Source organism: Peromyscus californicus, unplaced genomic scaffold (genome assembly GCF_007827085.1).
Source record: "Peromyscus californicus insignis strain IS unplaced genomic scaffold, ASM782708v3 Scaffold_23__1_contigs__length_62951481, whole genome shotgun sequence".
NCBI lineage: Eukaryota > Metazoa > Chordata > Mammalia > Rodentia > Cricetidae > Peromyscus > Peromyscus californicus.
This window is the reverse complement of record NW_026294534.1, coordinates 62,392,031-62,408,307: the sequence shown is the minus strand read 5'-3', so window position 1 is coordinate 62,408,307 and position 16,277 is coordinate 62,392,031. Positions and strand designations below refer to the sequence as shown.

Sequence of the window (16,277 nt, the reverse complement as noted above, 5' to 3'; positions counted from 1 at the left end):
TTATGAAGTAGCAATGAAAATAATTGTATAGTTGGGGGTCACCACAACATGAGCAACTATATTAAAGGGTCATAGCATTGAGAAGGTTGAGAACCACTGAGTTAGACCTTCCATGGAAATATATAACCATGTGAACTCCCCAAATTTCTACCCACTATGAAAATTTCCCTTTAGCATAGTCCTTCCCAGTTGTCCCAGAAAGGGGCTGTGATGCCACAAACACCCCCACAAATGGTGCATTCAGCTCTGTTTAAAGCATTCTAGGGCTTCTGTCATCCAGAACCCCAAATCTTCTATATTCCCATTATAAATCAGTTCTATAAGGCAAGAACACACACTCGGGTTTCTCATGATAAGAACTCCAGTCCTCCATACCAATTTTCTGTTACAGCTACTTATTTGTGACCAAATAATTGAAAAAAGCAACTTACACAGACAGGGAGGGTTAAATCTGGCTCCAGTCATGGTGAGGAAAGCTGGTGTGAGGGGCTGTACCTGCACTGGCAGGAGTGTGAGGTAGCTGCTCACATTTCTCCTTCAGTCTGGAAGCAGCAAGCAGTGGCCAAAACTAGTGCCCAGCACACTTTCTCCTTTCAAGCAAGTCTGGGCCCATCCCTGTGTATACTGCCCCTATCTACAGGGTAGCTCTTGCCACCTCGGTTAGTCCTCTCCAGAAAGGCCCTTACAGACCTCCTTCACCAGAGCTGCCCAGCCACACTGGCCTCTCACCTTCTATTAAACCTTAACTGCTTTATAGACTCGGGAGTGGGACTTGAGGTCACTAGACTTCTTTGCTTCTCTCATCACCAATGTAGTCTACTGAATACACACACACACACACACACACACACACACACACACACATAATACATATATATAAAACACATGTATATAAAATAAAATATATATATATATATATATATATATATATATATATATATATATATGTCTTTAAACTATTGCTTGCCAGTGTAACTTGCCTATCAGGGATGGTGTCCAAGCCTGGCTTATTAGAGCTATCAGGGCCCAGTCTCCAACCCTAGCAACTCTGATAAATTATTATGGCTTACCTTCCCAGTGCCTCCACCATTATTAAAGTCATATAGCAAAGGGCTTGTCAATTCTGTGCATACTTAAGAATGATCTTAAGATATGAGCTTTTGGCAATAGCCAGGTTCTTTCATTTCACTGTTTCAAGGATCTAATCTCTTCTTTACAAAGTCCACATTTTTTAAAGATTTATTTATTTATTATATATACAGTGTAATGTCTGCATATATCCTTGCAGGCCAGAAGAGGGCACCAGATCCCATTACAGATGGTTGTGAGCCACCATGTGGTTGCTGGGAATTGAACTCAGGACCTCTGGAAGAACAGCCAGTGTTCTTAACCGCTGAGCCATCTCTCCAGCCCCAAAGTCCACATTTTTAACATGCCCTAATAATTCTGTTTCCTTTTTGGCGTGTGTTTTTTCTTTCACTTTTTAAATATTTGGCATGTGTTATTTAGTTATTAATTTTGTTTTCTCAAGGCAGGATGTCATCTAGGCCCTGCTGGTCTCAAACACACTGTGCAGCAATAGCTGACCTTGAAATCTAGATCATGTTGCTTATGCCTCCTTAGTTCTGGGGTTTCTCAACTGTACTTCTCAACCTTCCTGATGTTTTGACACTTGAATACAGTACCTCATGTTGTGATGGCCCCAACCATACAATTATTTTCCTTGCTACTTCATAACTGTAATTTTGCTAATTATGAATCATAATGTAAATATCTGTGTTTTCCAATGGTCTTTGGGGGTCATGACCCCAGGTTGAGAACAATTGAATTAGGCTGTTGTGGTCCATTTCGACAAGAGGCGTATTTAGAGTTCACCAGCTACAGAGATAAGCAGTAGGTACTAGGCACTAGTACCTGCCCATATCTGAGAACCCTGAGAGTTACAAGTGGTCTGCTATGTAACTGAAACCAAGATAAGAAAAATGGGAAGCCCCAAATCCCAAATTATTCATTAGATAAGGCTTTGTGTCCTAAACCAATTAGATGAGAAAATTGGGAAGTTGGCAAACTTGGCCTATGGGAGAAGATGACAGGAATTTCTCCCCCAGGGTATGGGGGATATTCAAAAAAACATTGTCTTGTTCCAAATCAGCAGCCATTTTTTGCCTTTTCTCTATGTTGCCATGTCTTTTTACAGAACTGATTATTTAAAAACGACTTCAGTTTTCTCCATTCTCTTGGAAGTTGTTATTATCTTATTTCCAACTGTGAAGATGAGCACAGGAGGACCAGGTACTGGGCTGGATTATAAATTAAGAGTTGTAAAATCACAGACAGCAGCTTCTTAACTACCCCAGGAAAGAGCTGCAGCACAGTCTGGTTTCTTCCGCCTGTGTTCTGGCCTCTTACAATGACCAGAGTTTGTGCAACTTTGCTGGCCAGATCTCATTCTGTAGACCAGGCTGGCCTAGAACTCACAGAGATCCACCTGTCTCTGCTTCCCGTGTGAGTGCTGGATTAAGGGGACTTGAACCACCAAATCGCGCTTGACAGTCCACTCTCTAACAAAATCTTTGGCTTGCCTGAGTAAAACTTCAGTTTCGTGGAGTTCATCAGATCCAAGATCCAATATCAGTTCTAGGCCTGAGGCAAGAAACTGCTACATTGGACACTGAGTTAGTAAATGGACTGTGGACACTAGCCACCCAGGATGAATACGAACTGCGCTTGGAGATCACCAAGGACTGAAGTACCCTGCACGACCTCGGCAGGTTTGGTTTTTATGAAAATTTCTCTCGGGCTGAGCTAGGTCTCCTAGGACAGAAAGCAGTGCTGGAAGGGCTGTGCTCAATTCAGTGGGGCTCCTGTTGTGGGATCCGCTTCTGTCACTCAGCCTGTCATTCGCTGTGCGGTCCTAGCCAATCAGGACCTTCAGACGGACCGTCCAATCAGGAGCGCCAGGGGCAGCGGGAGGCGGGCTCCTTCCGGCAGTCCCGCTGTGCGTTCCGGTGAGCAGTGGAGGGAGGCGCGGCGGGTTCGCAGCTCTTAGCTGTGACTGCCGCTGCCCGGAGCTGTGAGGGGAGCTCGGCGGCCGCGCCATGGTGAGCGCGGGGCCGCTGTCCCCAGACGGGGCGGAGCGTCCGGCTGAGCCGCGGGAGCCGGTGTGCTGGGTCCTCCCCGGGGCTGGGGGAGGGGTGGGACCGGCTCCGGGAAAGTTCGGCTTCACGCGAAGATTAGAGTTAAAACGGCGAAGTCGCCAACACCGGGCAGGTAACGGGAGGGCTGGCGGCTGTAAGAGGGCCGCGTGCTGCAGAACCGAGAACGCCAGTCTGGGCGGGGTCGCTGACCCCTTGAGGCGCCTCCCTGAGGACGAGGGGAGGGACATCTCTCCCCTTCGTCCACGCACATTTTTCTGAGTGCGGACTGTGACAGCTTGCATCGAACGTACCCAATTGCAACGCTGCAGGCGGGCTTCAGAGTGAGCCCGCGGCTGTTCGGGGAGAGGGGCCGCCCTGGACCGCCCCAGGGTTGGACAGGGAGGAGATACGTGGAGCAGGACTCACGGGTCTACCGAGTGGAGGATCCCTGCGCCTGGCTGCCCCTCCGCTGTGCAGTGCTGTGCGCTGCTTCCCACTTTCTCTCTCCCCCTCCCCCCTACTGCTCTGTGTGCCCTCGGGGGTGTACAGTGAGACAGGTGTGAGGTCACAGGACAACTTTATGGAATGATTGCTCTCCTTCCTTGGTTTGCGGACTGACCTCAGTTTGTCTGGCTTGTGTTGCAAGGGTTCTTACCAGCTGAGCTGTATCACAGAGCCTAGTACAGTTTATTTTTCTTTTCCATATATATACATATATATGTATACACACACACACATATCCCCTCCCTCCACAGTCTGGGGATTGAATGCAGGAGCTTTTGCATTGTGCATGGCATGCTGGGTAAGTGCTCTATTGCTCCTTAGGCCCATGTGCAGCCTTATCCTACCTTGATGCTAATTGCTTTGAAGTTAGTTTGAACTGTGAACGGTGAATCTCTGCTTTGCTCTTTCCCAGGGCTATTCCTGTATTCTAAGCTCCTTGCAAATCCATGAATTTCCGAAGCAGTTTTCAAATCTGATAAGGTTGACCCACTGGGGTTCCTTAGGTGTTTAAGGACTGTTGCCATCTTATCTTACTGCTAAGCTCATGACCTTGAATAAGAGAACAGTTTTCCCTTTACTTAAACTTAGGTTCCAGCATGTTGGCGCTTGCCTTTCATTCCAGCATTCTGGAGATAGAAGCAGGCGGACCTCTGAGCTCTAGGTCAGCCATGTGTACATAGTGAGTTCTAGGCAATTCAGGACTACACCACAAGTGAGGACCTGTGTCAGAAGAAACAAAACAAAACAAAACACTTAGATTCTTCATCCAGCAGAATCCCTCAGTGGGTTGGGGGCTCTTGCTGCCAAGTCTTAAGACCTGGAGTTAATCTCTGGAAGGCACATAGTAGGAGAGAATCGAAAGTCACAAGTATTTCTTTGACCTCTTGTTCCTTCACCTCCACGCATGCACTATGGCAAATGCATGCCTACACATGCACACATAGAGAAATGTTTTAAAAAAATCAGATTTTTTAACAAGCTTTATAGTTTTCAAACTACAGCTTTTATATTAACTGTTGAATTTAGATTTGTGTGTTTATTTTTTGAGTGATAAATAGATGTGTTTTTCCAATAGATGTGTATTTTCCAAATACACTTTCAGGTATTTTATCATGTGTGTTTAGAAGTGTGATTGAGTTTTGTATATTTTGTTCCTTGACATGGGTGTGCACATCCTCATCTTGATTGCCCCATGTTAGGCGTAGTGCTAATATAATCCTCTAGGGCCTGTTTTGATGTGATGAATTTTCAACTCCTTTAAGCAAAATCACCATTTCAAAATGTTTTGAAGTCCAGGATACATCATTTTGCCATAGGAGTGATGTTAAGAACCATTCCCTCAGGTAAGGTGCACACCTTTAATCCTGGCACTCAGAAGGCAGAGGCAGGCTGATCTCTGAGTTCGAGGCAGCCTGGTCTACAGAGCAAGTTCCAGGACAGCCAGGACTATACAGAAAAACCCTGTCTTAAAATACCAAAAGAAATGTAGAAGAAACAAAGAACAAACCATTCCCGTTGTGGAAATCAAAGAAAATTTTTTTGTCTATTTGTTTTATTTTCAAGGTGCAAGCTGAACTTGAACTAGAGATCTCCCTCAGTCATCTGATTTCTGGAGTTGGGGTGTTCTACCACATCTGGCATAAACAGAGACTTAGAATTCTAATTCTGGGAAAGAGTACCATGTTTGAATAAACTTGTTTGTTTGGTACAGAGTCTTTCATTATGTAGCACTGGCTGGCCTGGAATTCACCATGTAGACCAGGCCGGCCTCAAATTCACAGAGATCTGCCTGCTTCTGCCTCAGGTATGCACCACCAAGCCCAGCCTAGACACCATTCATTCATAAATTTTTCTTCTTGTTATGCTTATTACCTAAGTGGGTGATTTTTGTTGATGTTCTCAGTGTGAGAAGTCATTTGCTTGACTTTTTATTTTTACTGTTTCTATTTCTATACCAATAGTTTTTTCATCTCCATATATTATGCACACATAAATATTCATGTTTGCCTATTGTTCCTTTGTAAAGCATGTGTTCATTTTATTATTTGTTTATGTGTGTGTATGTCTGTGTCTGTGTATGTGCTCAGAGAGGTGTCATGTGTATGTGTATGTTTTGTGTGTGTGCTCAAAGAGGCCAGAGAGGTGTCAGCTTCCTGAAAGTGGAGCTCCAGGCAGTTGTGAGCTGCCTGATGTGGGTGCTGGAAATTGAACTCAGGTCCTTTGCAAGAACAATGTGAGCCATTTCTCTAGCCCTCACGTAAGTTCTGTTATGTTGCATATATTCTGGATTTCTCTGTCAGTCTGATTTGCAGGTTTCAATTTCCAGTTTTAATGTTTGAAATTATCATTTCCTTATGGCTTTTCTTTTCACCTTAAAATATATCTCATTGTGTAAATTTACATTTTTCTTATGAAGGGACAACACTCAAAAAATAAACCTGGAAGGTTCAGGAATCTCCTAAAACAAAACTCACAGTACTTAATGTACACATCCACAGTAACATAAACACTAACATATGCTAAAGAGCATGACTAGCTCAAAATCTCCCTGTTACAGGAAACCCACCACAGTTTTAGGGAGTCCTTATCCATGCTGAGGTAAGCTTTCACTCACTCCTGTGAGTAACTACAATAAACTCATTGCTATACCAAACTTGGGTAGTTTCATGTCATTATTTCCCAATTTGGGGTAAGAAGACATTTGTTAACATATCATGAAATGTCACATGAGGTATGAGGATCAAATATATACCAGTTGCATGTACTTCCCACATAGAAGTCAGAGGGAATGGAGAGTGCCAGGCCCTCCGTGGGCCTTCATGGTGCGGACTGTCAGTTGAAAAGGCATGTATAGACATAACAGAGCTCCTGTTCATCTGAAGGTTGCTTGTGTCAACATTCTAAGCTGCAGCAGTAGTGGACTTCCATCATGGAGGTAAATCCCACTTTCACTTTGTAGCCACTGAAGTTTTGTCTGGATAGTCAGGCTAGAGGTGACTTGGAGATGAGTGTCACCGAGACACTGGCTATGGGTTGATCATGTGGAGAAATCTGGAAAAATGAAGGCCTGACTAGCCATGATTAATCTTAAATCAGAAGTGCACACCTGTGTAGTTCATGGCATTGTGTTGAAATGTAAATTTATGAGTGTAATATGACTGTGCCATAAGATAGACATAAAACATGTATGCTGAGTGATTTATTTATCATTTGTATTCATGCATTCTCTACCAAGATGTTAAGTTCACTTACACCATCAAATTTTAACATTCAGGTTGGAGAAATGGCTGAGAAGTTAAGAGAACTGAATGTTCTTGCAGAGGATCTGCTGTGTTTAGTGCCTAGCATCCACAGGGTGCCTCAAAACTCTCCATAACTCCAGTTCCAGAGGATCTAATGCCTCTACCAACCTCTATGGACCTCTGAACACACACAGTGTACATACGTACATACAATCAGGCATATCCACATATGCATAAGTAAAGCGATATATTTTTTAACTTAAACATTGCTACCAGGACAAGCAGGCGCTTGCATGCTAGTGTTAACACTGTTCCAGACATCAAGTGGGAAGACTCTGAGACAGGAAGTAGTAATGCACCTTAGAAAGAGGATCAGGACAGAGCAGCAGCACATCCTGTGCCCTGGGCCCAGCAATGAGAGGAGTGCTGCTACAGGGCTGCTTCCTTCCACATCCCTCAGTGCTAGTGTTACAACTTCCGTGTCATGGAAGAGATGTGTGGATCCCAGAGTTGAGTGACGCTATTGTCAATCAAGTATGTGCAATGTTTAGGCCTCAGTGAGCTTTGAGGATGTGGCTGTGCACTTCACCCAGGAAGAGTGGGCTTTGCTGGATCCTTCCCAGAAGAGTCTGTACAGAGATGTGATGCAGGAGACCTGCAGGAACCTGGCTGCGATAGGTAAGGATCTTTCTGTCACTTTGCAAATTGGGGAGCAAGTATCTCTTGGTATCTTTGCTCTTCTAGGATTTAGACTGTTATGTTAAATATATCAGACATGGTTTTAATGTTAAACCAAAGCAAAAAAACTGGTTTTTTAGTAATTTCTAATTTATCCTAAATTTTCTGGGACTACCTTTTAGGACACAAATGGGAAAAACAGAACATTGAAGACCATTATAAAAGTCCTAGGAGAAATCTAAGGTAATGTGCATTCAGAAGGGATTTTTTTAAAGGTATAAAAATCTGTTGAGAGGGGACAGGCTTTCTTTGCCCCAGCTTTCCTCCTAGCTGCTAGTATGTTACTCAACTTTTCTGGCTTTGTCTTGACATGGTGTGGATGACCTACCCATCCTCTTCATAATGAATTTGAGTGCTTTCTTATCCCTGGAGACATTGAGCAGTTCCATGAAGAGCTGCTCATAGGACACAAAGCCCCACCTCTTCTGATTGGGTCTCACATGAGCTTGGTGTGTTTGGAGCCAGCTGTACCTCAGCTTGCTCGTGTTTTTAATCACTTTGTGGCCCATGGCTTTGGAGTCCTGAGTAGCTTGGGTTCAGGAACCCTGGTTAGGGGTGGTGAAGGAATGAAGAAAGAACAGCCACATATACAATGAAGCTGGGATAGGATGGAATTCTGTAACTGCTACTGCCATTGCTACTGCAGCAACCTGGAACTGTGGCATCAGGGAGGAGTTAGCTAGTCTGGGTAGGAGGTCTCTGTAGATGGACAGACTCAGGCCATAAATATCTGGGAAGAGGAAACTGCAGTTGCTAATCTTTACTCACATTGATCAGTTGTTCAGAAACAGTCAGACTCAGACTCCTAAAGAAAGCTTTGCCATCCCTTTTAAGTGTGGGCCATATGAATAATGGCTTTGCCAATTTACTGTGGGCCAATTAGTCTTGGAGTCCTCAACAGGCCATGCCCATGTCAAAACATGCATTTACTCAGAACTTCACTCACTCAGGGCTTCCTTCACTCCCTACACATGGCCACAGAGTTTGAAGAATTCTGTGGTTCTTCAGTAGTGACCATGAGAGGAAGTCTTTAAAATAATTTTGATGTGCTACAAAAATTTGCAAATAAGCAAACTAAACAAATAGGCACAATGTGAATTTTTATTAAAATATTTTTACCAAAACTACAGTTAATAGGTACTAAAATATAAGCATGCTGATTAGTGCTACCAGAGCATTTCACTTGAAAATATAAGAACTTGAGTTAATGAATATCACTGTTTTGATCAAAGCTCTGTGAGACTCAGCATGTGGAACATCAGCCCATTTAGTTTCTGGCCACTCAGATCTGGAAAAAGGCATAAATCTTGTCTGATTTTTGGAACTATGTATAACCTAGACCTAATAAAACAACTATTACTAAATTGCTTGTCCTTTGTTGTTGTGGTTTGTGTTTGTGTTTTCTTTACAGAAGTTACTTGTTACAGACCTGTGAGAATGAAGGTGGTAATCAAGATAGAGAAAACTTGACTTGGAAACCAAATCTCAGTATGAGCATGAAAAGTTCCACTGGACTAACATCATGTGATCACACTGTATGGGGAAAGATTTCCTGGTATCTCTCATCCTCTTGTAGGCATGACATATCTCACTATCAGTATAACCCACATGAACATGAGGAATATATGAACAAGCAGTGTAACCCTGATTCTCTGATAAGCTTCCAGAGGTACATGAGAACTCATGTTGTGAATGGGCCATGTGAATGTGAGGTATGTTTAAAATATTTTAGTTTTCCAAAAACACTGGAAATGCATCAGGAAACTAATAGTGGAAAAAATCCGTATCAATACAAGGAATGTGGAAAGACCTCTGTTAATATTAGTTCACTATGCACACATGGAGGAACTCATGCTGAAGGAAAATGTTATGAATGTAATCAGTGTGGTAAAGCTTTGAGTTCTTACAGTTCACTTAGAAGGCATGAGAGAATTCATACTGAGAAAAAACCCTATAAATGCAAACAATGTGGGAAAGCCTTTAGATACCACAGTTACCTTCACTTACATGAAAGAATTCATACTGGTGAAAAACCATATGAATGTAAACAATGTGGGAAAGCATTTATATTTCCTGGTGCCTTGCAGGTACATGAAAAAATTCATACTGGAGAAAAACGTCATGAATGTAAACAATGTGGTAAAGCCTTTAGACGTCATAGTGATCTTCAAGTACATGAAAAAATTCATACTGGAGAAAAACCCTATGTATGCAAACAATGTGGTAGAGCTTTTAGACTTAACAGTCATCGGCAGAGACATGAACAAACTCATACTGAAGACAGACCCTTTATATGCAAACAGTGTGGCCGATCTTTTGAATGTTACAGTAATCTTGAGTTACATGAAAAAATTCATACTGGAGACAGACCCTTTGTATGTACAGAATGTGGCAAAGCTTTTGGATGTTACAGTAATCTACAATTACATGAAAAAATTCATACTGGAGACAGACCCTTTGTATGTAAAGAATGTGGTAAAGCCTTTATATGTCATGGTCATCTTCAGAGGCATGAAACAACCCATACTGGAGAAAAACCCTATGGTTGTAAACAGTGTGGTAAAGCCTTCAGTCGGAACAGTCATCTCCAAAGACATGAAAGAACTCACAAGCAAATGTCTACATGCCCCAGAAAATAATGATTCCGCCAAAGTCCAGCTAGGCAAACCAATGGTTGTGTTAGGATTACGTCTAGGAACATGGACAACTATGGACAGCTGCATTTTCAAAATGCTATCCCGTCCTGAGTGATGACTCACAGGAGCTACCATTCTGGAGATCTCTGCAAAGCTTGGCAGGCAGCTCAACTGACCAGAAAGTCTCTTCTCTCAGCAGCTGTTTACTGCTTTTGTAACCAAGGAGAAAGCCTTGTAAATCTTTTAAGGCTTAGTTTTCTGCAGTTTGTTAGTTGTTTACTTACCAAGTCGCCAGCCTCCTACTTTTTCTTTTTCTTTTGTTTTTTGTTTTTTGAGACAGGGTTTCTTTGTGTATCCCTGTCTGTCCTAGAACTTGCTCTGTAGACCAGGCTGGCCTCAAACTCACAGAGATCCACCTGCCTCTGCCTCCTGAGTGCTGGAATTAAAGGTGTGTGCCACCACTGCCTGACTCCAGCCTCCCTCTTATAGGCAATGTTTCAGTTCAAAGGAAATCGTTAGCAATGTTTCTGGCTCTTACATTTTTTTAAATGTTTTTGAACCTTGGTGGGGTGGTATAAACAGGGCTCTATAACAAAGCATTGCACTCCTATGCCACAGCAACCCTCACTTAGCAGCTTCACCAGTGGCTGTGGGCTCTTCAGCACTAAGGTCTTGCCATCTAGTTCTGGCATGGAACCAGGAGCAGTGACAATAACCTTTATGGTTTGTGGTACCTCAGGGGCCTCCTTGACCAACAAATTACAGCAGGTATCCCACTCCTGGCACTTGGGTCTTTATTTAGCAACCACTGGGAGTGCCCTCCCCATGCAGAATACCTTCACTACTTAAACACTTTAGCCATTACCTTAATAACCCATTAAAAACAAAACTCCAGGTGCAGTGGGTTTATAAGTCAGGTGAAGTATGATTGGAGCTGGTTGCTGTTAAATGGGCTCTGTGCATCAGTATTAATGACTACTTTTGCCCCTCACCCTTCTGCTGGCACCTATATATAACACGGAGTTGGGTGAGACCCCTTATGCATGGAAGTGCTTATAAAAGGCCTGTGGCAGTTTCCACACAAGTGAGAACATATTTACATCCCTCGCTGATAAGCCCCTCATTGGGCAAGATGACTTCTATGTATCCCATCATAGCATCTATCAAGGCCATGATAAAGAACAGGCCTACCATGGTGGCAGCTTTTGCCTTGTGGCCAGGATATAAAAAATACCTGTCTCCTGCCTGCATGTGTTTGCTTCTTGGTGCTGAAGTGTGCCTATTGATTGTTGTGGGTGTAGCTGCTGCCACAGTCCTCCAGAGAAATCATTTGGCCTTCCAACATGGAAAGAATAGCAGCAACTCTAAGAATCTTCCAGGCCTTGACTGCCAAAATGAGACAGTTCAGGCATCCAGCTCCATAGCCTGAAAAGCTACTGGACTGCCCATCATGCACAAGGCTGTCATTGGGCTGCCCAGCCCCACTATGTAAACTCTACTACTGAATCCCCTTTCATTGCACACATACAGTCTACTAGTTCTCTACAGGGTCCTTTGTAAAATCGTGTGGTACAGGAAGGAATGTAGAGAGATGGAATTGATGGCTGGTGATGTTCTTTTGGCACAATTCTGAGCATGCACAAACACCTGGGTGGGGTCCTGTGGACCACATATACTAGGCAGAAATAAATGCCTTTAGGGAAAAACAATTTTTAAGTGCTTGTTACAAAAGGACTTAAATCTCAAACTGGTTTAGTTTTATTGAGAAGTAATAGTCTCCAGGACTGTTCAATATGTTTTTCCTGTGTTTTATGTATGGCTTGCTTTCATCACTGTAACATCAGTATTCTATTACAATTGACATTTTTTCTAGTTTTTATATTTATTTTGAGGCAGAGTCTCACTTGGTAACCCAGGCTAGCCTCAAACTCAGATCTGCCTGCCTCTGCTTCCCAAGTGCTAGGATTAAAGGTGTGTGCCAGGCTGTTTTCTAATTTTTTAATTAAAAAGAAAAAGTAAAAACATAAATAAGCTATCAAACAGCCAATTGTAGATATAATTTGGGGGGGGTAAAGGATATTAAAGAGAAAATGCTTTTAGATAAAAAGAGGTAGAGCCTACATGGTAGAAATTCATGAATAGAATGCCGAGGAATTTCCTAAATCAGAGTGACCTGTGTACATGTCAATGGGAGACTGTCTTGATGGTTAATTGATGTAGGAAGGCCCATTCCACTGTGGGCAGCACTATTCCTTAAATATATGTTCCTGAGTGCTAGTCCAGCATTAACCTGCCTTCCTACCAGCCAGCAACATCCACTGTGGTTCTTGCTGCCCTTCATTGGCTGTGAAGTGAGTTCTTCGGCCAGAGGTAATGCTGTGTATAATAGCAAAACTTGAAGGCCTGCCTTCAAATTCCTGCCTTGAATCCCCTCAATGATGTACTGTTACATGAACTGTAACCCAAATAAACCACACACACACACACACTCAGAGTTTCTTTTAAGATGTTTTATCACAGCAACAGATATGAAAACTACCTTTCCCTGTGTGGTATGAGATGATTTTGCTCTTTGTGGTTTCTGGCTTCATGAGATGGATGATAGAATGTGCAACCAAGACAAAGCTTTGAGTGTCACTGGGAGGAGTACTGGGGTGGCCATCTTCTACTTGGTATTTGGTGGCATGCCTTCCTATAGGTAAGGGCTTCCCCTCAACATTGATTAGAGAATGTATTGCAGCAGGGCATGGTGATACATACCTTAATCCCAGCAGTTGGGAGGCAGAGTTCTGAGAGGTCAAGGTCGACCAGGTTTACACAGTGAGTTCCAGACAAGCCAAGGCTTGTCTCTAAAGAGAAAAAAATAAATTTATTTCAGTCTCTGAGCATATTTTTTATGAGGCACAATATTAAGTAGGATGTAGTATCAGTTGGATGGTGCTCTGCCTAGTTTTATGTCAACTTGACACAAGCTACAGTCATTTGGGAAGAGGGACCCTCAGTTGAAAAAAAATGCCCCCATAACATAAGGCAAACTTATGTAGCACTTTCTTAATTAGCAATTGATGTGGGAGGGCCCATCCCACTGTGGGTTGAGTCACCCCTGGCCTGGTGGTCCTGGATGCTATAAGAAAGCAGAATGAGCAAGCCATGGGGAACAAGCCAATAAGCAGCACCCCTCCATGACTTCTGCATTAGCTCCTTCCTCCAGGTTCCTGCCTGGCTTCCTGACTTCCTTCCCTGATGGATTGTGATAAAACCCTTTCTTCTTCAGTTTTGTTTTTTCCTTTAAATTTAGCAGGATGCAAAGAAAAGAGCACAAATTAGATCTGTGCTAAAGAGCTCATCCTGGGATCCAGAAAAGGGATGCCATGGGGAGAGAGGCTGAGGAGGGAGGCAACAAGGTAAAGGTGGAAAAGGTACACCTTAGGCCTGACCCTTGAGAAGGTCCATGAGTCCTCATGCAGATGGGGACACTTAAAAATGGCTCAGTACAAGAGACCATGATACAGCGTGTTCTGTCAAGTGTTGAATTATTAGAGATGTTTATCACTTTTATTGTATGAGTGCTTTGTCTGCATGTATGTATGTATACTACATGCATGCCTGGTACCCATGGAAGCCAAAAGAGGGTCTCAGATTCCCTGGAACTGGAGTTAAAGATGATTATAAACTACTATGTGGGGAGTGGAAACTGAACTCTGGGTTGTACACAAGAGCAGCAAGTGCTTGCTCTTAACCACTGGTAAAGACTTTTAAACAGTGAAGGAATTGGTCACATGGATCCCTGAAACTGAAATATGGGGACAGATAAAATCCATCTGAGTGCTGGGAGGTAAAGAAACTACATATCAACTGGAGGAAATATAAGAGAAATCTGCCCCCTTTGGGCCGGCTCTTGGAGTCACTAGGGACAGCTGAGGTCCCAATGAATATTAGGAACTTGAAGATAACAGAGGATGGTGCCAGGCAGTAGTGGTGCATGCCTTTAATCCCAGCACTGCCTCAGGAGGCAGAGATAGATGGATCTCTGTGAGTTCAAGGCCAGCCTGGTCTACAGAGTGAATTCCAGGACAGGGTCACTCTAGGATGAATTTTAGCCTTTGCACCCACAGGGGAGTCAGCCTCTGGGGAACTGACTGACTGTAGCTTTGCAATAGGTTTTTTTTATTGTTATACAATTTACACCTTTAGCAAGTCAATTTTTGCATACCAAAACCTCTTATCTGAAGCTCCCCAAAGAGAAAAATACCAAAGCAATTCCCAGTCGCACAACATCATAGTTTCCTGAGTCCTCCCAGGACCAAGTTTTACATAGGCTTTGAACCTTTAGGATACTCTCAGATAAGATTTACTAACTTCAGGGGGCTAGAGAGATGGCTCAGAGGTTAAGAGTACCAACTGCTCTTCCAGAGGTCCTGAGTTCAATTCCCAGCACCCACATGGTGGCTCACAACTATCTGTAATGAGATCTGGTGCCCTCTTCTGTATACATAATAAGTAAATAAATCTTTAAAAAAAAAAAGTGTGTGAAAGTGCTGGTCCCTGAACCTGGCTCCAGCTCCTCTCCCTTTAAAAAAAAAAATTACATACTTCAAACAGAAGGTACCGGACACAAAAGGCAGATCAAAGTCAGGTGCTAACACTCCAGAATCAAACCAGCTGCAGAGCTCTGCAGAAACTCTCGCTACAGAGGGGAACAAGTCTGATCCTCTATGTGAGTTTGAAGAAGAGTAATGAGATTAGAAAGTAATAGAGTTTATATAAATCATTTATGCTGAGTAATTTATTAATTATGTGATCTCTAACAAAATGTTCCCTCATGCATTGAAAATTTAAGTAGTGTGAGGAGGAATTTCTAAGCAGGCACTTGCATGCTAGTGTTAACACTGTTCCAGACATCAAGTGGGAAGACTCTGAGACAGGAAGTAGCAATGCACCTTAGAAAGAGAATCAGGACAGAGCAGCAGCACATCCTGTGCCCTGGGCCCAGCAATGAGAGGAGTGCTGCTACAGGGCTGCTTCCTTCCACATCCCTCAGTGCTAGTGTTACAACTTCCGTGTCATGGAAGAGATGTGTGGATCCCAGAGTTGAGTGACGCTATTGTCAATCAAGTATGTGCAATGTTTAGGCCTCAGTGAGCTTTGAGGATGTGGCTGTGCACTTCACCCAGGAAGAGTGGGCTTTGCTGGATCCTTCCCAGAAGAGTCTGTACAGAGATGTGATGCAGGAGACCTGCAGGAACCTTGCTGTGATAACTAAGGGTACAGTCTGCCACTGATGTGATAGGTAAGAATATCATCAGTCACTTAGTCAACTAGAGGAAAATGTTTATTGGTATCGATGCTCTTCTGTGATATGGAATATTGAAATGGAAGAGTGTCGTGAATAAATTGAGCCTGGTTATAGTTCATATTGAAGTTACTAATTTGTCAGAATTTTTTTTTTTTTTTGGCTTTTCAAGACAGGGTTTCTCCGTGTAGCTTTGGAGCCTGTCCTGGAACTCACTTTGTAGACCAGGCTGGCCTTGAACTCACAGAGATACACCTGCCTCTGCCTCCCAAGTGCTGGGGTTAAAAGCATGCACCACCACTGCCCAGCTCTAATTTGTCAGAAATTTTTAATCACTTATCACAAACTGTGTGGGACTACATCTTAGGAAACAAATGGGAAGAACATACATAATATTGAAGACTCTCATAAAGATCGGGGGAAAGTCTAAGGTGATTTTCATGCAAAAGTAGAAACAGAAGTCCTTTGAAGGTGTGCCATGACAATTTTAAGAAAAAGCAAACAAAACAAATAAGCACAATTAAATATTTCTTTATTCTTAGAATAATGTCACCACAACTACAATAATAAGCATGAAAATGTAAGGTACTGTTTAGTGATTGCAGAACTTTCACTTAGAAACAGGGATAGAACCAAAATGAGCAAATGTTGCTTTTTGATCCTAGCTCTGTGGGAGCCACATTTAGAACCACCACCCAGTGGTTCTAATTTGAACATCTGAATGAAG

General features: G+C 42.9%; 1 protein-coding gene across 5 annotated transcripts; it reads left to right on the top strand.

Annotated features, from left to right (window-relative positions):
* Positions 1-2,419: 2,419 nt before the first annotated feature.
* Positions 2,420-10,719, top strand: LOC128119317 (zinc finger protein 709-like). 5 transcript variants are annotated; one of them, XM_052752732.1, is made up of 4 exons: positions 2,420-3,101; positions 7,435-7,561; positions 7,744-7,804; positions 9,033-10,719. In XM_052752732.1, exons 1-4 carry the CDS (start codon positions 3,099-3,101, stop codon positions 10,258-10,260), a joined length of 1,419 nt encoding a protein of 472 aa, XP_052608692.1. In that variant the 5' UTR covers positions 2,420-3,098; the 3' UTR covers positions 10,261-10,719. The 5 variants fall into 5 exon arrangements, with proteins under 5 accessions (XP_052608692.1, XP_052608693.1, XP_052608695.1 ...); XM_052752733.1 differs by having other exon boundaries at positions 2,421-3,101; positions 5,205-7,561; XM_052752735.1 differs by lacking the exon at positions 2,420-3,101 and adding an exon at positions 3,108-3,270.
* Positions 10,720-16,277: the final 5,558 nt, after the last annotated feature.